General features: G+C 41.3%; 1 protein-coding gene across 1 annotated transcript; it reads left to right on the top strand.

The window, feature by feature from the left end:
- The first annotated feature begins 939 nt into the window (after nt 1-939).
- On the top strand, nt 940-24,106 carry DLST (dihydrolipoamide S-succinyltransferase). The gene is made up of 15 exons (XM_037832289.1): nt 940-1,049; nt 1,615-1,648; nt 5,079-5,127; nt 7,777-7,832; nt 7,953-8,027; nt 8,226-8,281; nt 8,792-8,903; nt 10,448-10,603; nt 10,920-10,996; nt 12,495-12,592; nt 19,295-19,425; nt 20,910-20,983; nt 21,277-21,360; nt 21,676-21,843; nt 22,530-24,106. The coding sequence occupies exons 1-15, from the start codon at nt 978-980 to the stop codon at nt 22,662-22,664; spliced, it is 1,377 nt and encodes a 458-aa protein (XP_037688217.1). The 5' UTR covers nt 940-977; the 3' UTR covers nt 22,665-24,106.

Here is a 24,106-nt window from a genome sequence, read left to right as displayed (position 1 = left end):
TTGAGAGCAGCATTTTTTAAAGGAAGAACCCATGTGGGGAGGGAAGGGTGTTGGGGGAGAAGGGTGTCTGCTGAGTTCGTCCTGTGTCTCGACTGGGCAAGTGCCTATCAATTTCTAGGCTGACAGGTTGCTAGGATTTTGGCACATTATTCTTCTTAGAAAAGCAGCTGTGTTGTCTATCTAGGGAGAGCAGGCCTTCGTCAGTTGTTCGTCTTATAGACTTATTTGACTTTGTTTTTACCCGCCTTTTGGGGTTGGGGCACCACTGTGGCTGAAACAGCCTTGAACAGCCTTCATTCTTTAGTTTATGGGGCACCTATTTTCATGAGATAAGCAGCAGGGCCCCTGAATCAGACATTCCTTCTATATGTTAGACTCTTTTTTCTGGGGTCTGACAGGGAAGCTCTTCGGCTTGTTAACAGAGCAATGAGAATCCTTTAGATAGATGTTCCTTGGGGGTTGTGTTTCTTTGTTTCGGGGTCAGGGAGGCAAAGAAGCGACATGCCTTTTAAGAGCTAAGGAACACAAGGCCACAAGTGTAAGAGCGGGGAGGAATATCTGAAAGGTGCAAGTTCAAAACCAGCGCTCGCCTTTCGCCTCTTTCCCCTGGTGCACAATGGCGCCGGGCCCTAGGGTCCCAGGTGAGGAGGGCGCAGCAGGCAGCGTCCAGCTCTGCGGAAAGGTCGGACAGGGCCTGACCCCGAGGACGATCCGGGCGCCGGGCAGTTGCGGACACCTTTGGGGTAGCGGTCCAGGCCGGCGGGCAGCGGAGCGCAACGGGTTCCGAGAGCACACCACTGCCGCCTGCACACCGGCGCCCGACTCCTGGACTGGGACCGGGGCTGCGTGCCGCCCATTCGCCCCCTGCCAGTGGTTTGCTCCAAACACCCCTCGCCGCGCGGCGGGTGCCGCGGCCCGCCCCACTTCCGGTTTCTGCAGGGCCCTATATCCGTCGTCCGCCCGCGCTCGGTTTTGCTATGTTCGTGATGTTGTCCCGGTCCGCTTGTGTGTCCCGGGCTTTCAGCCGTTCCCTCTCCGCTTTCCAGAAGGTACGGTCCGGCCGGACCAGAGTCCCGGCGGTGAGGAGCCCGCCGCTGGGCGGGCGGCCGACCCAGGGGCAGGGGCGCGCTCGCCGGCCAGGCCGGGCACCAAGGGCACTGGGACGCGGAGGCCGCGGGCTGGATGGCCCAGGGCCGCCGCCGCCCTCGGGGCTGCCTGACGGGTCAGAGCCCAGGGGCCCCTCACTTTCCGAGGCAGCCCGCGCCAGCAGTCTCCTGCAGCACCCCACCCGGAACTGCGCGCGCCCTGACACGAGACTCATTAGAGTTCGGGATGGGGCGCCCCGGTGCCCCCCCCCCCCGGCGTGATCGGGGATTTGTGTCCTTTCCTGTTGAAATCAGGGGATGTCAGCCCCGTTGGGAAGTTGAGATAGCTTGGCAGGCCCAGTGTACAGACTGGGATCGTGAGCCCTGGATGTTGCATTTACCATTTGGAGTCACGAGATTCTCCTGTCACCAGCACTGAGACAGCTTTCGAGTTTGTCTTTAAAAGAAAAAGCTGTTTCTTCCCTCCTTTCATCTTGGGTGACCTCGATAATGTCTTCTTTCTCAACAGGGGAACTGCCCTCTAGGGAGACGTTCCCTGCCTGGTAAGTTCTGCCCTTGCCCTGGCTGTCACCTAAATGCTCTCCTCTTGGGCAGAGGAGTATGTGAGGAAAGTCAGGGTACCTGTGTTTCTCTCATAATGTTCAAAAGCAGTTCAGTTCATATAAGAGTGAAAGACCATCAGACTTAAGTAGTTAACCCTCTTACATACTGTTTAATAATTACAGCTATCATTCATTCGTTGCATAAGTGTTGAGTGTCTGTTGTGTATCAGCACTGTGCTCGGCACTAACTAGGGATATAGTGATTAACAGTTCTTGCCCTGATGGAGCTTACAGACTAGTGAGAAAGAACTGTAAACGGCTAAACAAATAAACAGTTACAAATTTTAGTAAGTGCTGAGAAGAAAACAAATGAGGGTGGGCAGAGAAAGCCTCTCTGAGTGGGTGACATTAAGGCTGTGACCTGGAAGGTGTGACAAAGCCAGGCTAGTAAAGAGCAGCAGAAAGAAAGGGAACAGTAAGTACCAAGTCCCTGAGGAAGGAAAAGAAGTTGGCAGCATTTAGGAACTGGAAAAAAAGGTGGTTTGGCTGGAGCATTTTGGTTAAGAGAGAAAGTGGCATCAGAGGGTGGTGTAGAGACTTTTGGAGGGAGTACAGATTTTATCCCAATACTTTTTTTTTTTTTTTAATCTTCATTTTATTCAGATATATTCACATACCACGCAGTCATACAAAACAAATCGTACTTTCGATTGTTCACAGTACCATTACATAGTTGTACATTCATCACCAAAATCAATCCCTGACACCTTCATTAGCACACACACAAAAATAACAAGAATAATAATTAGAGTGAAAAAGAGCAATTGAAGTAAAAAAGAACACTGGGTACCTTTGTTTGTTTGTTTCCTTCCCCTATTTTTCTACTCATCCATCCATAAACTAGACAAAGTGGAGTGTGGTCCTTATGGCTTTCCCAATCCCATTGTCACCCCTCATAAGCTACATTTTTATACAACTGTCTTCGAGATTCATGGGTTCTGGGTTGTAGTTTGATAGTTACAGGTATCCACCACCAGCTACCCCAATTCTTTAGAACCTAAAAAGGGTTGTCTAAAGTGTGCATAAGAGTGCCCACCAGAGTGACCTCTTGGCTCCTTTTGGAATCTCTCTGCTACTGAAGCTTATTTCATTTCCTTTCACATCCCCCTTTTGGTCAAGATGTTCTCCGTCCCACGATGCCAGGTCTGCATTCCTCCCCGGGAGTCATATTCCACGTTGCCAGGGAGATTCACTCCCCTGGGTGTCTGATCCCACGTAGGGGGGAGGGCAGTGATTTCACCTTTCAAGTTGGTTTAGCCAGAGAGAGAGTATCCCAATACTTTTTTGGGGAAATCATTAATGATGTATTTGATACGGCTTATTTTAAATATTTGTTGAATGAGTGAACCTTTATTGTGGGCTTTCTGTGTGCCAAGCATTGTTCTAAGTGTTTTCTCTGCATTTTTCAGTTAATCACAAATCAGTAAGAGAGAGAGATTATCACTCTTTTACAAATGCATAACCCGAGGCTCAGAGAGCTTAAGTACCTTGGCCAAGGTCACTGGGTCAACTATTAGTCAAGTCAGATCTGCCTGACTCCAAAGCCTGAATCCTTTAACCATCAGGTTATATACAGTACTTACGTGGTCCACAGATAATTTGAGTGCTTACTACATGCCAGGCACTGTGCTAGGTGACAGGGATGCTGATGGTCTCTGTCCTCATGGTTCTTATGGGTTAGCAGGGAATGGCAGAGTAAATATACATTTATGCACAAATAAGGATATAATTACATTGTGATAACTACAACAGAAGAGAAGCGCAGTGTATGTTGATGGGGTGGATGATGTAACTCAGGGAGGGTGGGGAGTGCGAGGGGAATATCAGTAAAGTCTTTCCCAAAGAAAGTGACATTTAAGCCAAGACTTGAAGATGTATAGGTGCCAGTCAAGAAAATGGTATTACAGACAAAGGGAGTTGCTTGTGCTAAGGTTTTCAGGCAGGAAGGAACTTAACAGGTCATAAAAATGGAAAGGAAGCTTTTCTGGCTGGAAAGATAGGGCTGTGTAAAGATTTTGGAATTTATCCTGAGAGTCGGGAGAGCATAAGACACATAGCACAGTGTTGGCACAGTGAACTCTCAATAATAAACATTCTTTTCAACTGGGAATCCTGAAAAATGCCAGTAAACATTTTCTCCCTTTTAATAGACACAGGACAACCAGAAGAACCTTGTAGCTAGGTTTGCATCCTGGCTCAGAGCTTCACCTTGGACTGGTCACTTAACCTCCAGAAGCCCTATTTAAATATGAAGTGGGAATAATTGCAGATGGTTGTTTCACTTGAAAGAGTTGTGAGACTCAGAAATCAAAATGAGGCCACTGTTGGAAAGCTTTTTATAAACTTCTTGAAAGCCCTTAAAAATGCAACTTGCTGTTGAAAGAACTCTAAATTGGATTCAAGGTTCCAAAAATCAGTATGGCCACTGGCTGTTCTAGCTCAAAGATGTGCTATGCTTGGAATTTGTACTGCAGACCCATTGGCTGCTGGGCATAGGTAACTTACTTGACTCTGAAATCCAGGAATGTTTATGAAGCGGTGGGCATAAGAGAAAGAGAGCTCTCTTATGGTTCAGAAAGAGTTGTTAAGATATGGAGGGCTGGTGGCTAAAGTAAACTTTACTTATTTATTCATTCATTCATTCATTCATTCAGGGGAGGCAGCAGTAGTAATTGGTCATTGGTTGGGGAAATGGAGTTACCTGTGAATAGGATAGTTGGTAGGACAGAAAGAGGTTCCCACCTTGTCATGGGTGGCCAGGATGGAAGACTTCAGGAAAGGCATGGGAAGGCAATAAGCTGAAAGGTGGAGAAATGATTTGTTTGGTCCTAGGACAAGCTGGAGACCCTAAACCTAAAGTAGTTCAGTCTTTGCTACTTCCAGCCCAGTCCCTTCAGTAACCAGGGAAACAGAAACCCAGACCAAACATCCCCCCTCTGCTTCTCATATAGGTTATGTGTAGGCATAGGATAAACCATCACATTTCTTTCTCAAGCTTCAGTTGAAGTATTTGAAAACTTGGGGAGAGAGACATTTTATTATGGAAACAGTAGGAATAATGCAACATTTATGAATATTTACAGTAAACAAGATATAAAACTGCTTGAAGCTATTCCCTTAGATTTCTCTCCCTTTCCTCCCTAAACATCTACCCACTCTTATCCCCCACATACCCATTGCCCTTTGCCATTAAGGCTACTTTGGAAGAAAAATTTGAGAAGCAGGGCTTTGTGTGATAAAGATTATCTTGTTGCCTACCCTTGACTCTGCTCTTTCAGGGTTAGGGGATGAGCAGACCTCTTTTCCATTCCCAGCAGGTGCTCTTTATAAGATAAGGGTTGTTGGTTAAGAGTTGTTTTGTTTCTTGCAGGGGTCTCCTTATGTCAGGGACCAGGTTACCCTGACAGCAGGAAGATTGTGTAAGTATCACTGGGGAGCACAGATATATGGCCATGGGGTATTTATTAAGACACCAGTTCTAAATATGACCATCTCATTTCGTCACTGGGCTCCAGGCCTAGAAATTGAGATAGTTATGTTGAGTGTGCAGACCTAACCTTGATACTCATTTTTTATGTATAAAGTATCTTGAACATCACCTCCGTGTCAGGAGCTGGACCAGGAGTGCACCTGTTCTCCTCAGATGTTTATGTTATAATGAAAGTTAAATTGGAACCCTCTTTTTATAAAAATGGATATAGAAGGGTACCCCTATGCATCTAAAAGACGGGAGGTTACATTTACAGTGGAAATGAGAGCATCCTCTTAGTAGCGTAAGTATTCTTTTTAGAAGCACTAAAGGCATTAGTCGGTTGAGCCCTGAGGCTTTGACTAGCTCAGAGGGAATGCTATTATTGCATAATGCAGTCTGGAGAAAGGCCACAGGCGTGTGTTTTGGATTAACTTTGCATTCCAAGTATTTTCAGGGTGGTGGTAATTGGATGCTCTCTAGCAACCTGTTTAAAAAACAGCTATCAAGCTACTTTCTTTACAGCAAGAATCTTCAAAGTAAAGTGTCAGTAGATTAGCTGCTTCTTCACTGTGTATCACAACAATGGGGTTTTCTTTTCAACTGAAAAAATGATGTACTCAGCCCTAGAAGTATGAATCGCTTTTTTTTTTTTTGGAGAGCATTGGCAATCAGAAGTCTTTGAACTGTGTGTACCTTTTGATCTAGCTATTCTATTTCTAGGAATCTATACTGAAGAACTGGTATATATGTACAAATTTCAATCAATATGGCCAAACAACAGGGAATTGGTTAAATTATGTCATGTTAACATGTTCACACTATGATAAAGCAGAAAAGTTAGCAGACAAAATGATCCCTTTTCTATTGCATAGTATAATCCCAAGATTAATGCTCTTTTTGCTGTTTCTAAATATTCTACAGTGAACATCTGATACTTTTGTAATTTAAAAAATTTAGAGAGATTTTGAGTTGTAAATATGTTACCACAATAAAAAGTTGTAAAAAATTTTAGAGATTTAAAATGTGCTACTCATCTGCAATCTAGATGAAAATTGGGAAACTACAAATCTCTGTGCAATAAGCACAATAAATAACTATTTGAAAGTAAATTATTAAAATAACTAAATTGTAGAGGGGGGTATCATGCTAATCTAATATCTGTTTTGTTTTATTATGTATTATCTTTTTCTGTGAAGAAGGTACCCACTTCAATTTTTAAATCTTTTATTGTAAAGCCATTTTTAGTTTTAATTTTTTTCTCCGTTAAATAGGTAGTAGGTTTACATGGTTCAGAAATCAAAAGGTTAAAAGGTATCCATGAGAAGACTTTTTTACCCTTGTCCTAAAGCACTACCAGATTCCTCTTTCTAGAGAGAGCCAGGTCTCCTGGCTCTTGGGTCTTTGCAGCCATCTTTGCCTTTGCGCTTTACCCATTAGTTCTGTTCCATGGACATGTACTCTGACATGGTTACAAACTTTATGCAGAATGTTCTGTGTTCTGTATTTTTTCACAACGTTCATTTTCCCCCTTGATTTCCCCAAATCCTTTTGGTAGGTCTACAAAGGACCAGCTTGCTTATTTGTTTCTTCAAAGAACAAAATACAGCTCTATTTTGTGAGAGCTGGCATTTCATTGCAGCACAGTGTCCTAGACACACTAGTTATTTTGACATTATAAAAGTAAAAATTCAGAAGGTGCTTAAATCTGTTTTGCTTTTCTATTATAAAAATAATAAATGCTAATAGAATATTCAGACAATTCTAAAGTGTGGAAAGTGTAAGTTCCATTAGTCCGAATCATCCCTGCCCTACAAAATGTGTTTGTATGTGTAGATTCCCATATATATCTCCATCTCCCACTTCCTAGAGGTAACCACTATTAATTGTTTTGTGCATACAGGATGATACCATTCTCTAGTTTACGTTATTTAAAGTAAATGCTGTATTAAAAAATGCTTTGGCCTTTTGAGGTTCCTCTTGAATGAGTCCAGAATGGACTGATGTGCAGCCTCCTAGCAAGAGAACAGATTCCCACTTTATTTTAAATTTTTTTCTTTCTTGTTGCATAACATCTTGTTTTACTCTACTTCCAAGTTAGCTGTCTTATCTTGCTGCTTTATCTGATCTAAATCTGTAATCCTGAGGACAGAGACTCCATTTTACATGGCACAATGCCATGTATCCCGAGGCTGCTCAATATATCTTACTTGGATGTAATTAGTTAAGAAAGAAACCTAATTAGGAAGCTAGGTCCTTTTGGTAGGTCTTTAAAGGACCAGGTTGCTTACTTGTTTCTTCAAAGAACATAATACAGCTCTCTATTTTGTGAGAGCTGGCATTTCTTTACAGCACTGTGTCCTGTACACACTGGTTGCTCACCAAGGCACCCAAGTCATCCAGGCTCTACTCTAGACTTACTGAGTCAGAACTCTCAGGTTTGGGGCCTTTGCAAAAGTTGATACTGATGGGTACCCCTGGTCAGGAATCACTGATCTAAAGGGAAGGTGACCCATTGTGCCTTAATTACAATAAAATGTGAGCGGTTGCCTGCTTAAAGGGGTTAACTACTCTGGGTTTTTTTTTTTTTTTTTTGTAGCATTAACAACAGCAGTATCTTCAGTATTCGCTTCTTCAGAACTACAGCTGTATGTAGTAAGTACCTGCCTTTTTGGGAATGTGGAGAACAACAATCACCAACAATCAACTGAATTTAATTAAGAAAAATTAAAAAGAAAATGACTGCTTGTGATTTTCTTTTTTGCTCTTTTCTAGGGGATGATGTGATCACCGTCAAAACCCCAGCATTTGCAGAATCTGTCACAGAGGGAGATGTCAGGTGGGAGAAAGGTAAAGTTTAATGCTCTCTCACTCCTTGACTTTAAATACTTTCTAAAAGTCCCCTCTCCTCCCAAGATAATCACTGGAACTTATGGCTTCACCCTGTTTTCTATGTATGTGAAAGAGGTCTTACAGCACATTTGCTAAAGACGTTTTGTGGCTGCTGGAGGCTCCTCCATAACAGGTAGCTTTTGACTGTCTTTTCAGCTGTTGGAGACTCTGTTGCAGAAGATGAAGTGGTTTGTGAAATTGAAACTGACAAGGTAGGCTGTAGGCTTTGCCTGTAATAGTGCCAATTTTTCATGTTGTCCCCTTGGTTTCTTAACCTAATGAAAGAAACAGGAAACTTAACTGTTATTTACAGATAATTTTTTAACTGGTTCTAATCTTAGCCTGTAAAGATGTCAGAATAGCTCATTTTTTAAAAAAAGCTTTAAACTTTAATTCTTAGTGTGTTCACATGTATGTACTTTTGTCTTTTTAAACTCTAAAGCAACTTATTTTGTATGAGCTGTTCCCAGTTGTTTTTCACATGTCACTTGGCAACTCATTAACTGAATCTGGCTTTAACGTTTTTGAGAAATGGCAAGTCTTCCCGGTAGTATTATTTGTCATTGCCCTTACTCTGAAAGCATGGCCTTCACAGTTTCTTTATGCAGCAGGGCCTTGTAATCTGTGTCACAATTCTATGACTCATATTTGAGATTCTGTACAGTTAATTTTCTAATGCTGACTAAAAATTTAAACTTTTTCAATCTGTCTTCCTTTTCCAGACATCTGTGCAGGTTCCATCACCAGCAAATGGTGTGATTGAAGCTCTTTTGGTACCTGATGGGGGAAAAGTAGAAGGAGGCACTCCTCTTTTCACACTCAGGAAAACTGGCGGTAAAGTTCTCCTGGTTGTTAAGATCTCCAGTGTTCCCCCTTGGAATTAGGGCTGAGCATATGTGCTAATTCCTTAAGTCACAAAGATTTATTGGCATTCCAGCTACCTTTTAGTTCAGAGAGTAAGAGAGGCAATATTTATATAGTGTGAACTTTAAATGTCAAGTTCTAGATGAAAAGGATATTAAAAATAAACCTTATCATACTGTGTTATTTCCATATGTGTTTCTCAGGCTGGTTTTTTTTAAGGATATAATAGAAATGAAGATGATTCTAAAGACAATGGTTTTTTCCCCAACCCTTGCATCTGAATCATATGGGAGTTTTTAAAATAATACAAATGCCTAGGTCCATGTCCCAGAGAGTCTGGTATCTTAAGTCTAGGTTATTAGATCCTGGCTATCTGCAGTGTTTTGTTTGTTTGTTTTTAGTGTTCCCCAAGTGTTTCTGATACTCAGCCAGTATTGAGAACCACTGCTCTGAAGTGCGAAGAAGCCATATTTTATGGTGACTATTACGGAGAATTCACCCTAGTATCTTTTCAAATCTATTACCTCATAACATCTCTATGGAGAGTTAGTATTTCTAATGGGAGGAAAATATGAAACAAAAAAAGGAAAAGAATTTATACTGGGCCTCACAGTAAATATTAGAGATTAGAAGAGAAATCACTTTTCTGACTCTTAGTTAAATGCTAAAACTGCTAAAGTTTCTTTCTTTCTCATTGTTAAAATAGTCAAGCAGAGAGATGGTAGATTGCATTACTGAGGTTAATCAGGGCAAGACCAGAAGCCCAGAATGGGAAGAATGTATAGTAGAAGGCTAGGAGATAAGGATGATTCTTCCAGTTGAAGAATTCTATCTTCTGATCATTCGTCCCTTACAGCTAAAGCAGAAGGAAGTTCTTCTAATTTAAATGCAAAACTGGATTTGATGTCCAGATGGGTAAGAATCTAATTAAACATCAAATTTAAAGTTGTGATTGTATACTTGATCCATCTCATTGATTTTGAGAGTATTCCTAGATGGAGTGCTTTGAAGTCTTAAACCTAAATTAGCCCCTAATTATTTAAACTTTTGTGTATTGATAGTTAAGAGTGTTCTTCCCTATGTGATGTTAAAATAAGAGATGATACTCTCACTATAACCATAATTAGAAATATGTTGCTTTTATATATGTATTTCAACATTTTAAATTGTCTTTTTTTTTTTTCTTTGTATATTTACTTTTCCTTGGGCTTAGTAGGTGCTTTGAAAGTTCTTGCCGAATTTGATGATAGTAGATACTTGTGAAATCAGGGAGGCAGCTGAATTGAGCTGGTTGTCTGATGTGGATCTAGGGTCTTGGGTGGAGTAGAATAGTGCTTTAGATCAATTTTATCAGTTGTGTGTATCTCATAGTGCTTTGCCTGGAGCAAATACCCAGTAGACATTTGTTAATTATTGAAGATAGAGTTTTTGCTGCTAAATTCTGCTTAGCATCTGTGATTTAGTTGCTTTCCATTCCAGACATGCCCATGGCATCTATTTTTCTTGTTTTCCAGCTGCTCCTGGTAAGGCCAAGCCAGATGAAGCTCCTGCTGCCACAGCCCCGAAGGAAGAGCCTATGGCTTCGGCAGTTCCTCCTCCTCCTTCAGCACCCATACCCACTCAGATGCCACCAGTGCCCTCGCCCTCACAACCTCTTGTTAGCAAACCGGGTAAGCCTTTAACTCCCATGTGTCTTTTTGTAGGAGAACTTCTCTTCTAATGTCATGTTCCCTCAAAGGGTAAAATCTGAGTCCAACTATGGCTTTGAACAGGCCTTGTTGGCTGCTTTGTAGAAAGAACACTAGACTTTGTATAAGAAGACCTGAGTTTGCCTCCTGGCCTTCTGTGTGACTTTAGGCTAGATACATAACCTCTCAGCAGCTTATTCATCTGGGAATGATAGTACAATATGAAAGTACTAGCATGTACTCAGTAAATGTATCTTTCCTTCTCTGATGCAGCTGTATCCTCTGTCTTCTTTTTCAGTGTCTGCTGTAAAACCCATTGCTGCTCCTCCAGTGACTGAGCCAGGAGTTGGCAAAGGTCTGCGTTTAGAACATCGGGTAAGCCTCTGAGAACCACTGCCAAGAGAGAGACAGAGGCGGTGCTGAGACTAGTTAAGTGTGGGTGTGGTGGTACCTACCTTTGAATGGCCAGGTCCCTGCAGCTCATTCCCTTGACCTTGAAAGCCTTCTGACCAATGTAGATTTAAATTCCCAGATTTTTAAAGTTGCTTCACTGGTGTCAAGATAAACTTTGGTCTTGGCAGAATTCTAAAACTCACAGGTCAGGGTTTTAGGAGCTCTGGATTACTGTATTATTGAGAAACTGGCTCATATTCTGTATGTCCAGAGGAGGAGATGATACATATAATTAAATTCATTCTATTGATGAATGTATTTTCCTACTAGAGAGCCCAACTTAGAGAAATATGAAAACTTGGACTCTCTAATATTATGTAGAAAGATGTGGAGACATATCTAATCTACAAAATAATATCTTTTCGGCTTCAGCAGGAGCTGTGTACTATAATTAGAATATCTCTTACTCCAACAGTGTACTAAATGTTGACTTTTTAGAGTTAATTCTATTTGACTGTGTACCTCCTGCCCTGCCTCAGGTAGAAAAGGAGTAAAATGAGAAATATTACTGCTCAGCATATTATCACTGGAATGTTTGTTTTTTGTGTGTTTATATAATGACCCTAAAGTAAAATACTTCCATGTTAAATTATTTTGGTTGATAGAGCAAGTATTTCCTGTTTGGAAAATGAGGAAACTGAATTTCAGGAAGTAACTTGTTCGTAGTCATATAACCATCAAATGGTAGTCAGGACAGAACCTAAGATCTTCTGAACCCTTGCCAGTGGTTTTTCTACTGTATTATGTTACCACTCAAATGCCTGGGGTGAGTAAAATATTTGCAGTGGCTGGTAGCTTTGTAGTGCCACCAATCTCCGTCTCCATCCCAGTGACACACATGTCAGAGAAGTGGTTTACTGAGCTCTATTCCTGTGCTTCCGGGATACTTAGCCAAGGTCTTTGCCATAGAAGTGGCTGTCAGGGGCAGACATAAAACCTCAAGGAAGTATGGTCAAGAGTGTGGGTTCTCCTGACTGAGAATACTTCCTAAAAGTACTATAGCTTCAAAAGTTTGTTGCTCGTGAGTTTCTGTTGCACGTTTCTCTCCACAAGTAGCTATTCTCATGCAAGTCTTTATCCCCAGAAATTGTTCTTTCTGTAGTGATTCTTGACTGGCTAGACCTAAACCACATTCTTCCTTTTCATAAATTAAGCTTGGTTTTTAAATAAAACCATTTCCTGGGCCTCTATTTTTGGTTAAACTTCACCGGAGTGAATAGTTTTTGCTTGTTTTCTTGTTCTTGCTCAGAGGAGCAAGGCCACCACAGGACAATGGAAGCCTAGGGCTCTCACTGTACTCAGATATTGTGTTCCTATAGTCCATCCACTCCTGGCAAGCTGAGTGCGCCCTCTGACTAAATGGGGAATGCTTGACCCTAAGAGACCAGGTTGTCAATACTTTTCCCACTTTCACTTTCAGGAGAAAATGAACAGGATGCGGCAACGCATTGCCCAGCGTCTGAAGGAGGCCCAGAACACATGTGCAATGCTGACTACTTTCAATGAGATTGATATGAGGTGAGTCCTTATTCCCTATTCTCTTTTCCCTTGGAGAATACTTGAACTTGCTTAAGTCCCTACCTGGCACTGATTCCAAAACTGACTTGATAGGGAAGAGGTGCTTGCACTACCTTTTGTTGGCTTACACTAAATGACCATTGGTTTTATCTTTCAACTGACTTTCTGAATACCATGCCTGCCCTTGTTGTGACTTAAAAAAACTTAACCTTTTAGACTTTCGTATCTTGGCTCTTTTGATAAATGAGGCTTACTTTAATTTTTGATGACTAGTATGAGGGAGCAACCAGGCCAACAAGGCTTGACCCCGGGGCCTACCTTTGGGGATGGAGAGTCACTTGACAGTGTGCCCAGAGTGAGGGCACCATGCCCAGTGGCTTTCTCACAGTCACAGCTCCTTATGCTTGTCCCTAAGCAACTCAGAATTGGGTAGGTATAAAGCCATAGGCTTGCCATAACTCACGTTTCCCAGCTTTGATAGTGAAATGGAAAGTAAGATGTATTTTTAAATTAAAACTTCAAAATATAAACCAAAAGAACCAATTCAGTATACCCTTTTCTGTAGTGAGGTCATTGTTGACCCACCTGTTTTCTTCTTCAAGATTTTGATGTCTGCAAGTATTAACACTGCAAGAGAATGTAATTAAATTTATCAGTGTTTGAATGCTTACTGTATATAAGATACAGAGAATTCAAGGGGAGTACAAAGATGAGTACTCTTACTCTCTCAAAGCTTGCTGTCTGGTTTGAACAAACATTACATAAAATCTAGAAAAGTAAGTATCTGAAGAGTAAAAAGAGTATGAAGCGAGGGAAAGGGTGAGATCGTTTGTTTTTAGGGTGGGGACAGAGGTAAGATAGGTAGGATCAGGAAAGCTTTCTGGAGGACAGAGATTTTAAATAGGCCTTAAAGAATGACTCGCATTTTGACAGGTAGGGTTATGGGGAAAGGTCATTCCAGGTGATATTAACACTGGACCATGACATGGGCAGAAAAGTTTAAGACACATTTGAAAAATAGTCAAAGATCATTTCTGTGAGGAATCTGTATAGGAAAGAATGTTAACAAATGTTGGATCCACATTTCAGAATGTTTGAAAACCAGGATAAGGAGTTCACATTTAATCTAGGAGGTAAATGAAGTCCACTGGTCACCTTTGTGCTTCTTTTCAGCCTGAGTATTTAGTGTGCCAATCTATTTTTCATTAGGGAAATTTGTTTTCCTGTGGAAGGGGGTCGGAAAAATAGAAGGGAGTGGTTGACAGTGTTCTGTGGCCTGTTTCACTAGATGTCATCCATCCTATTTTGAAGCTTCATAAAGAGACTTGATGTCATTCAAGCCAAAGATCAAGGATTTCTCATTCTTAGGATGTAGGGAAGGATCTTGACTAATGGATGAGAAAGGCCGAAGCTTATGTTTCAGTGCATTAGGGCCAAATTGTATACAAATTGAATTGGACTTTGAAATTCTACCCAATTCCTTAAGACAAAACATGTAAATATTTGTGGCCTTGAAAGATGCATTTGGCCCAACAGCTTTTATTGGAAGGTAAATATGGTAGCTGGATCTCCTTTCAGCAGCTAATAGAGGTGTTACTTAACAATGGCCTAGGGTCTTGCTGCAGCCAGTAATCTAGTTTAGATCGAATGCCCTTTGGGTCTTGGGCTGATCAGCTAACCCATATGGGCCTGCCTGAGACCTCCTCTTCTCCCCTGTTGTCTCAGCCTCTGCCTCCAAGGACAGAGCTCTGAAATAGAAACTACTAATGACCAGACAATAGCATTTGGGCAGGTTTGAGAGCAGAGATGTTTATCACTTCTCTTTCCCTCTTCTGCTGCTCTTGTGTCTTGGGAACTGGTAATGTCTTTAGGGTGGTAATCCTAGCATTAAATAAGGTTAGACTCAGGAAAACAAACATTTTAAACCCTATCATTTCCCCTAGGAAAACTTCCTTTTTACAAAAATAAAAGGTCTGAAGGGGAGAGTTAAAGTTGTACCATATCTTATCTTTTGTGGTAATGTTGAATTAGGCCATTTTAGGGAGAACTGAGCATTTGGACCTGAGATAATGGTAAATTCGATTTCCATCATGGAATTCTATTCCGATAAATACAGAGGCATCTGTAGCAAAATGATGGGAAAGCCATTTCCCCCTAACTCTTTCATATGTATATAGAACAGCCAGTTCCAAAGGACAAAAGGCTCTTCATGTAAAGGCTTCTCAGAATGCCCTGCTGCTTGTACTTAAAAAGCTTAATCTGAAGGGGACAGGCCTAGATCCACACATGGCCACTTTTCTAACTACCAGGGAAAGCACCTCCATTAAACTAATCTTAAGGGGAAGAGCTGTCTTCATCATCTTTGTTCTCTTGGTGCTTAGCACTGAACCTTGCATGCAGTGGTTGTTCAGTACCTGTTTGAATGAGCAAGTGGATGGAACTCTTAACTCTAGGGAGACGAAGAATGAATCTGCTGACTTTTACAGGAGCCAAAAAGAGCACTGAGTTATACCCTTCCATGTATAGTTATGACTGCTTTTGTTCACCTGGGGCCTATATACCCATGTTATTTTTTTTTTTTTGTCTCCACTCCACTAACCAGAAGGTAGGAAGAATATCACAGGTAAGTCATAATCAGGTTTGGGGTTTTTTTTTTGAAAATATTTCTAATAAGGATAAAAAGAATATTGCTTATTTTGTGGACTTCACTTATACTTAAAAAAACTTTTTTTTTCAGGGTAGATGGCTCATGATTTTAGCTTAGCTAGAAATCATTTTCTCATCCAGGGCAAGAATGTTGGTGTGTTGTGTGATCTGTTGGGCCTTATATTATCTGCCACTGGAAATCTGTGACTTCCGGAACAGGAATGAGCCCTGAAAAGGGCCACCTTAAAGACAGATTGGACCTGATTCCTTTATATACATTTTTTTTAACAGTGAAAATTTTCTTTTATTGAACTTCATAAATATAATCAGACTGATAAAAAATTGAAAATTAAATGAAAATTACTATACAAAAGGGAAAAAAGTTATGGGTTAACAGCTTTTACGTACATTAATGTATTTGTTTTACATTTTTTATTGTGAAATATATATACAGAAAAGTGATAACTTTCAAAGTACAATTTAACAAGGAGTTAGAGAGCAGTTTCAAAGAATGTTATAGGTTACAGTTCCACAATTTATTTCATTATGAACTATAAAATATATACAAAAAGGTGATAACTTTCAAAGTACGATTTAATAGGTAGTTATAGAGCAAATTTCGAAGCATTTATGGGTTACAGTTCCATGATGTCAGTTATTTATTTCCTTCTAGCTATTCTAGTATCCTAGAAACTAAAATAAAATTTATATGAAGATTCAATATTTGTAATCCTTTGTTAAATCCTATCTTGTCTGTTGCTACTGTGCTGTCTCATTTGATCACTTTCTCCATCTTCAGGGGTATTTGGGCAGTGACCACCCTAACTTGTTCATAATGAAAAGGGGTATCGACATTATGGGGATGGGGGAATGCATCTGGTTGATGTTTTTGGAAAGGCTGTTGCCTCTGGGTTTTGGGACTTATAGGAACACTCCGGAGGATTTAAGTTTCTGAAAAGTAAACTTAGTGAGTGAAACTTTTATGTAGTCCCGAGGTACTCTTTAGTATTTTAGGGACTACTGTTGATAAGGCTCAGCATACTGTGAGCATTTGGAATATCTAGCTGGAGCTTGCAAAAGAGTAACCTCTAGAAGAGCCTCTCAACTCTATTTGAAATCTCTTAGTCACTGAACCCTGAAGACATAATATTACCTTTCTTTTGCCCCTTTTGATCAAAAAGGCCTTCTCAATCCCTCGATGCCAGGGCCAGGCTCAATTCATGTCCCATGTAGGGGAGAAGGTAATGAATTTATTTGCAGAGTTGTGTTTAGAGAGAGAAAGGCCATATCTGAGCAACAAAAGAAGTTCTCTGGAGGTGACTCCTTGGCATAATTGTAGGTGGGCTTAGCCTCCCCTTTACAGCTGTAAGTTTCCCTAGAGCAAGCCTCAAGATTGAGGGCTTGACTTAAGTAGGGGGTTCCTAATTTCACATAAGATATATTCTATACAAGATAAATAGTCAATTTCTTACATTATCTTTGCTTAGTTTTTACAATCATCACTCTCAATTTTAAACAATTATCATAAGTCAAAACACCCCAAAGCTCTTATCTGCCCCTAATTATTTATCTCTAGTATTTGTGTGGTACTGGTAAGGTATTCCTATTAAATATAGTCTGTAATATGCAATAGGTAGTTTTTCCCACATATCATTCTGTTAACTCTTTGTACCAGTGTCATACCTTAGAAGTAGATCTTGCAAGCACTTATTTATATTTGTAATGCTAATGTGTGGGATACATACCTTTAAGCAACCCCTTTCAAACATACTCACCTTCAGTGCCTCACTGATACTTATAATCCCATTAATGAACTATCATCACCTCTCTCCATTCCCATACCTTTAGATTCACCCTCATTAACATAGGTGAACATACTAGTTATCATTCCCCCTTCACTAGTTTCTGTCTATCTCTAGGTCCCCTACATTCTAAAGACACTGATTTTACATTGTTCAGGGAGTTCACGTTAGTGATAACATACAATATCTCTCGTGTCTGACTTTATTTCACTCAGCATTATGTCTTCAGGGTTCATCCGTCTTGTCATAGGTTTCAGGACTTCATTCCTTCTTACTGCTGTATAGTATTCCATCGTGTATATATGGAATATACATATGTATATACAACATTTTGTGTATCCACTTGTCTGTTGATGGACACTTGGGTTATTTCCATCTCTTGGCAATAGTAAACAATGCCGCTTATGAACATCAGTTTGCAAATGTCGGTTCATGTCACTGCTTTCAGATCTTCTGGGTGTATAGCAAGAAGTGAAATTGACAGATCATAGGGTAACTCGATATCTAGTTTTCTGAGGAACTGCCAAACCGTCTTCCACAACAGCTGTACCATTATACATTCCCATTAACAATGAATAAGAGTTCCAATTTCCCCACTTCCTCTCCAGCATTTGTAATTTCCTGTTTTTTAATGGCAGCCATTCTTATTGGTGAGAGATGATGATATCATTGTGGTTTTGATTTGCATTTCCCTAATAGCTAGTGAAGATGAAAATCTTTTCATGTGTTTTTTAGCTATTTGTATTTCCTCTTTGGAAAAATGTCCTTTCATATCTTTTGCCTGTTTTATAATTGGGTTGTTTGTTCTTTTGTTGTTGAGTTGTAGGATTTCTTTATATGTTGGATATCAGTCTCTTATCAGATACATGGTTTCTGAATATTTTCTCCCGTTGAGTTGGCTGCCTCTTCACCTTTTTGACAAAGTCCTTTGAGGCACAGAAGCTTTTGATTTTGAGGAGTTCCCATTTATCTATTTTTCCTTAAATTGTGCTTTGGGCGTAAGAGCCAAGAAGCTACCTCTTTATTATTAGGTCTTGAAGATGTTTCCCTATATTTTCTTCTAGGAGTTTTATGGTATTGTCTCTTGTATTGAGGTATTTGATCCACTTTGAATTCATTTTTTATAGGGTGTGAGGTAGGGGTCCTCTTCATTCTTTTGGATATGGATATCCAGTTCTCCCAGCCCCATTTGTTAAAGAGACTGTTCTGTCCCAGTTCAGTGATTTGGAGGCCTTATCAAAAGTCAGTCAACCATAGATCTGTGGGGTCTATTTCTGAACCTCAATTCGATTCCATTGATCAGTATGTCTGTCTTTGTGCCAGTACTATGCTGTTTTGACCACTGTTGCTTTAAAGTAGTCTTTAAAGTCAGGAAGCGTAAGTCCTCCCACTTTGTTCTTTTTTAGAATGTTTTTGGCAATTTGGTACCTCTTTCCCTTCCAAATAAATTTGATGACTAGGTTTTCCAAGTCTCCAAAGTATGTTGGAATTTTGATTGGAATTGTGTTGTAGATCAGTTTGGATAGAATTGACATCTCAATGACGTTTGGCCTTCTTATCCATGAACATGAAATATCTTCCACCTATTTAGGTTCTCTTTGATTTCTTTTAGTAAAGTTTTGTAATTTTCTGGGTAGAGGTCCTTTATGTCCTTGGTTAAGTTTATGCCTAGGTACTTGATTTTTTTAGTAGCTATTGTGAATGGAATTTTTTCTGGATTGCCTCTTCAGTTAGGTCATTACTAGTATATAGGAACATTACTGACTTTTCGTGCATTAATCTTATATCCCCCCACTTTGCTGAATTTATTTAGCTCAAATAGCTTTGTCTTTGATTTCTGAGGATTTTCAAAATATAAGATCATATTATCTGCAAATAATGACAGGTTTACTTCTTCCTTTCCAATTTGGATGCCTTTTATTTCTATGTCTTGGTGAATTGCTCTGGCTATAACTTCTAGCACAGTATTGAATAATAGTGGTGACAGTAGACATCCTTGTCTCATTCCCAATCTTAGAGGGAAGGCTTTCAGTCTCTCACCATTGAGTACCTTTATATACATTTTTTGGTAAAAGAACAAGGTTATTTTTTTTTTTTTTACCTCTACTAGACTATTTCAAGATTTGAACTTAGGTAGATGGCCCCAGAGTGTGGGAAAAGCTTGCCCAATTGTGTAATATAGTTAGAAACCAGTATGAAAGTCAAAATAAAGACTTTGTTTGTGGTCAATTTGTTTTGTAATGTGTTTTTGCAGTAATATCCAGGAGATGAGGGCTCGGCACAAAGATGCTTTTCTGAAGAAACATAACCTCAAACTAGGCTTCATGTCAGCATTTGTGAAGGCTTCAGCCTTTGCCTTGCAGGAGCAGCCTGTTGTAAATGCAGGTGAGTTTACTGTGGCCAGAATCGCAGAGGTCCTGGGAGGTAGGCATATGAACACAGTCTTGCTCCCACATGGACATAGATGTGGGGGTCAACAGACCAAAGCATTTTATTTCCTTCCTGTGAAAACATAGTTTTTTTCCCCAGGGATCTCTTGATTCACCTTCATTTTTGGTCTCCTGAAAATAGCATCATGATTGCTTTCTCCCCACAAGCTGGACTGAACAGTTTCTTTTCCCAGTGCACAGCTTGGCAGCTGTTCTGACAGCAGGTAGTTCTAGGGCAGCTCGGCACTCCATACTGTCTCATGTCAGGGCAGAAGCTCATGTGTTGCTGACAGCCCTCTTCCATGGGCCCTCTTATCTTGGGGCCTGACTTGGCTCAGGCTCCAGAGTGACTTTTGATCTTGGAGGATCCATGGACCTCACTGGGAGGCCTTGGGCTTGGCCCCTTTTTTATGTACTTGGTGCTCATTTTTCTTCTTTTTTATTCACCTGCGTCATTGAAGTGTTGACCTAACGATATTCTCTTTTTCCTATTGAGATGCTTATCTGTTCCCTGGAAGGTTGGAGAGGGTCAACAGTTTTACAACTCCCAGCAATGACAGCGTCCCTAAAGATCTAGGAATTAAATCCCTAGTCCCTTTCATTGAGTGGTGTGCTTTAAATAGGTAGAACGGGCTGTCTTTGTTTTGCCCAAATGTGTCCTTCTTTTCAGTTCTTCTATTATTCTCATAACTTCCTAACTAGCTTTCTCTCCATCCTGTCTGTTGGCCCCCTTTCTTCCTCAGGCCCATACATGTAGGCATTTCTTAAAGTTCTTTTGGCCTTTTTTTCACTTTACATGCTTTTCCTGGGTATCTTATCTAAAAAATACAGCTTAGACTTTCTTTCTATGGAAAAGGTTCCCAAGTCTGTTAGCCTTTATTTTCTCATGAGCCCTAGACCTAAATTTTCAGCTGCTAGTTTGCTATCTTAAACTAGCACATTTAAAGCCAGTCCATCTGGCTTCCTCCTGAATTTCCTAGAAAGAGGCTACCCTCTTCCCCTTGTATACTGTGGGAAGCAGAATGGGCAATATTCCCTTCCCCCTTTTCTTTGCTAATTTGTCTTCTCTGGGGCACCTCTTAAACCTGGCCATTCTCTGCTAAGGGAGGGCATGAGTGGAGCCAGTTAACAGGAACTTAGTGCATGCTTGTCATATGCTAGCCAATGGATTGATCCTCCTGAAAGCTGCTAGGAAAATGGATGCTCCCATGTGCAGGCTCAGTCAAGAGACTTGGGAGATATCATGACTGGTTGTGGTAGGAGTAAGAGGAGTGCCAGCTGCCATTTGTAATGCCATTTGTAATCCAATGTTTTCATATTGGTTGGTCACCTCACACTGTACCAGGTGCTACAGATTCTTTTTTTACTCTATTAATGCAAATACTACCTCATTAGCTTAGCCCTGGGGAGTTGTATGTAACATGTGTTTTTTTCCCCTAGTGATTGACGATGCAACCAAAGAGGTGGTGTATAGAGATTATATTGACATCAGTGTTGCAGTGGCCACCCCAAGGGTATGTTGGAGCAGGAGGTGGGAGCTCTGGTCCTGGACTTTCACCTTGTCTGTGTCAGAAAAGGCAGACCCCTGGGAGAGATTTCTGTTTAGAAGGGAGCTAGTGAAAGGGTAACCTAATTTTAGCCATAGATATGATGTCTGATCTTAAACTCAGGCCTAAATGCTTCAGACTTTCTGTATTTACATTGAGTGGTAGAGGTATTCTGGGGAGGGGAGAGCATTGGCTCGACATTTGGGAGTTATAAAGGGGTTGTTGATTCGCAGTTGAAACTAGCTTCTTGCTCTCTTCAGGGTCTGGTGGTTCCTGTCATCAGGAATGTGGAAACTATGAATTATGCAGATATTGAGCGAAGCATCAGTGAACTGGGAGAAAAGGTAAAGTAGAAGCATGAGTATGAGTTGCTGGGCAATTCAAGAAGAGAGACTGGGGAAGGCTGGGTTCACCAGTAAGCTGTGCTCAAGAAGCTGAAGTCTCGCTTTATTCTCTAAGAAGTACATGCCCCTTGGAAAGGCAGTATCCCATTAGAGCAGGAGTACATGCCTTTGTTTTTTGGAACATTCATCTCAGCTGAACAGTTTCTGTGTTGAAGTCCTATCCTGGTCTTGGATATGAGCCTTTTGGAGATCTTTCTTTGGGTGAAGAAAGCTGGATTGACTTAATATTTCAATTATGAAATCTCTGTTTTTTAGGCCCGAAAGAATGAACTTGCCATTGAAGATATGGATGGTGGCACTTTCACCATTAGCAATGGAGGAGTTTTTGGCTCACTCCTTGGAACACCGATTATCAACCCCCCTCAGTCTGCCATCTTGGGCATGCACGGCATCTTTGATAGACCAGTGGCTGTGGGAGGCAAGGTAGGAACCAACACCTCTAAGGTTCTAGTGGCTAGGTGCTGTTGAGAGGGAAATCTAGCCTAACTACATGCCAATTATAAAAGAGTCACTATAATTTCAGGCATGAGTTCTGTTTCTTAGTTTCTAATTAAGAGCTAAGACACTGGCTCTCAAATTAGGTCCTGTGGATCAGCATCATTTGGGAACTTACTAGACACGCAAATTTTTGGACCCTATCCTAGACCTACTGAATCAGAAACTGCAGATGGTTCTGATGCATGTTAAAATTTGAGAACCATTGAGCTAAGAAGGCTTGTTCCTTTCTCTGGGACCAGTCAACAAGCATTCATTGAGTGCAGTTGGTTAACACTCTCTTGGTACATAGGATACATCTGGTGGGATACAGTTGGAGACGTGATTCTTGCTCCTGAGAAACAGGGCAATAATGCAGAGCAATAGATGAACTGCCTAAGTTGTATGATAAGGCTTAGAAGTTCTCTGGGAGTTCAGAGAATCAAGTCAAAGGGGTTTTAGCTAGCCATGGAAGATGTGTTGGTAGGAAAAATTTTTCTGGACTCCTGTGTTTAGAACCTTTTGGGTCACTATTTTGTGAATCTGAAAACTATAGTTCTCCTGAAAAAGCTCACTTTTAGCTGCACTTTCTCTGACCTTCTGTAGGCAAACCTCTTAACCTCTCCTCTCTGTAGGTGGAGGTGCGGCCCATGATGTATGTGGCACTGACCTACGATCACCGGCTAATTGATGGTAGAGAGGCAGTGACTTTCCTTCGCAAAATCAAGGCAGCAGTAGAGGATCCCAGAGTCCTCCTTCTGGACCTTTAGGAAGAAACCACACGTCCTACTACTCAACCATGCAGGAACTGAAAACGAGTCTTCTCCCTGTTTCCTCATGGGTCCTGGGCCAGCCTGATGGCGGGCAGGAACATGCTGTTGTCCTCAAGCAAGGAAGCCAGGGCACTATGTAACCAGCAGCTGCAGGTCTTTTCTTGGTGTTCTGCCAGGCTCTCTCCCTCTCTGTACCCTTCTCTTATACTCGAATACCTTATTTCCTCAGACTTGAGAGAGAGAGAAAGTCTTAATGGATGCTCATTACTATTCCTACCTTTCTTCCATCAACCCTCCACAGAGATGATTTTGCTTCTCCCCAGTGCCAGTATACAGTAGGGAAACCACCGGGGACCATGTGGTTCTTAAGTTTCTATCTTTTGTCCACTCTCCAGACACATCTAAATGGATGCTGTGCCTCCCATGCTCAGAACAGCCTCTATCCTGGCTGTGCACATTCTTTACAGGATTCCACCTGTGTGGAGGTATTGAACACAGGGGTGGAGGTGCTGCTTTGCTTCTTAAATGGCACCTTCATTCCCTGCTTCATTGACTTGGAGATGCCTCTTCTACCTCTTCCAGGAAGCACAGGCCAGGGGATCTGGAGGAGTGTGGATGGGGGAGGAGAGGGCAGATTCTTTCTGAGGTGGTAAATTGTAAACATAGATTGGGGCAGAACCCAGACCTGCGTGTACACTGTCTGTCCTAGCCTCACATCAGGAAGACCCATTTTCCAAACCCTTTCCAGGCTACTAGAAACCATTCTTGTACATTGTTCTCATTTAGAGCACAGTGGTAGGGGGACAGAGCATGGTCACAACAAGAGCTGGGCCTGATAGAGACTGGGGGTGGGAAAAGGGGACAGGTTTCCTGTGGACTGGCTCAGCTTGATTTGAGCTTTTAAATTGAAGTTGGTATAAGCATGTGGACTTAAGAAGCAGTTCTGTTCCTGCCTGCATATGGCCTATGAGAAGCAGGGCCTTAGCGACTCTTCTTCTGCAGGACACAGATCTGGGGGAGGAAGGACTGTGGTGGAAACCAGCCCCAAGATGCTGGTACACAGTGCTGAAGTGGCTGATATCATCTCTAAGGTACTGCCCATTGGGTCTGGGCACAATCATTGGAATTCCTTGGAACACAGTTAAATGCACGGATCTTGTCAGGAAAAACTATTGGATTTCATTGCCTTGTATCCAACTGCATCCAGGCCTGTGGCTGCTGACACTTGAAGCCAAGGGGCCGTTTATTTAATGCAGAGTGCCCACTTATATCTTGAGCTAAGAAGCAGGGCCTGGGGATGGGGGGAGGAGGGAAGAAGATGGGAGCCAATACTGAGTGCCTGCAGCATCTACTACTCTGTCTTCACTATTCAGAACTTGTAACTAAAATATTTAAAGAAACTGATTTTAAATGAAAATTAAAGGGCAAATATTCTCAAA

This window comes from Choloepus didactylus, chromosome 4 (assembly GCF_015220235.1).
Source record: "Choloepus didactylus isolate mChoDid1 chromosome 4, mChoDid1.pri, whole genome shotgun sequence".
In the NCBI taxonomy this organism is placed as follows: domain Eukaryota; kingdom Metazoa; phylum Chordata; class Mammalia; order Pilosa; family Megalonychidae; genus Choloepus; species Choloepus didactylus.
This window is presented reverse-complemented; position numbering and strand designations above follow the sequence as displayed.

Bases quoted from the DNA above. Each gene is read 5' to 3' on its own strand.
- DLST (XM_037832289.1), top strand. From the start codon at position 978: ATGTTCGTGATGTTGTCCCGGTCCGCTTGTGTGTCCCGGGCTTTCAGC. The intron at 12,593-19,294 runs GTGAGTCCTTAT...GTGTTTTTGCAG, and splicing joins TTCAATGAGATTGATATGAG to TAATATCCAGGAGATGAGGG. The intron at 21,844-22,529 runs GTAGGAACCAAC...TCCTCTCTGTAG, and splicing joins CAGTGGCTGTGGGAGGCAAG to GTGGAGGTGCGGCCCATGAT.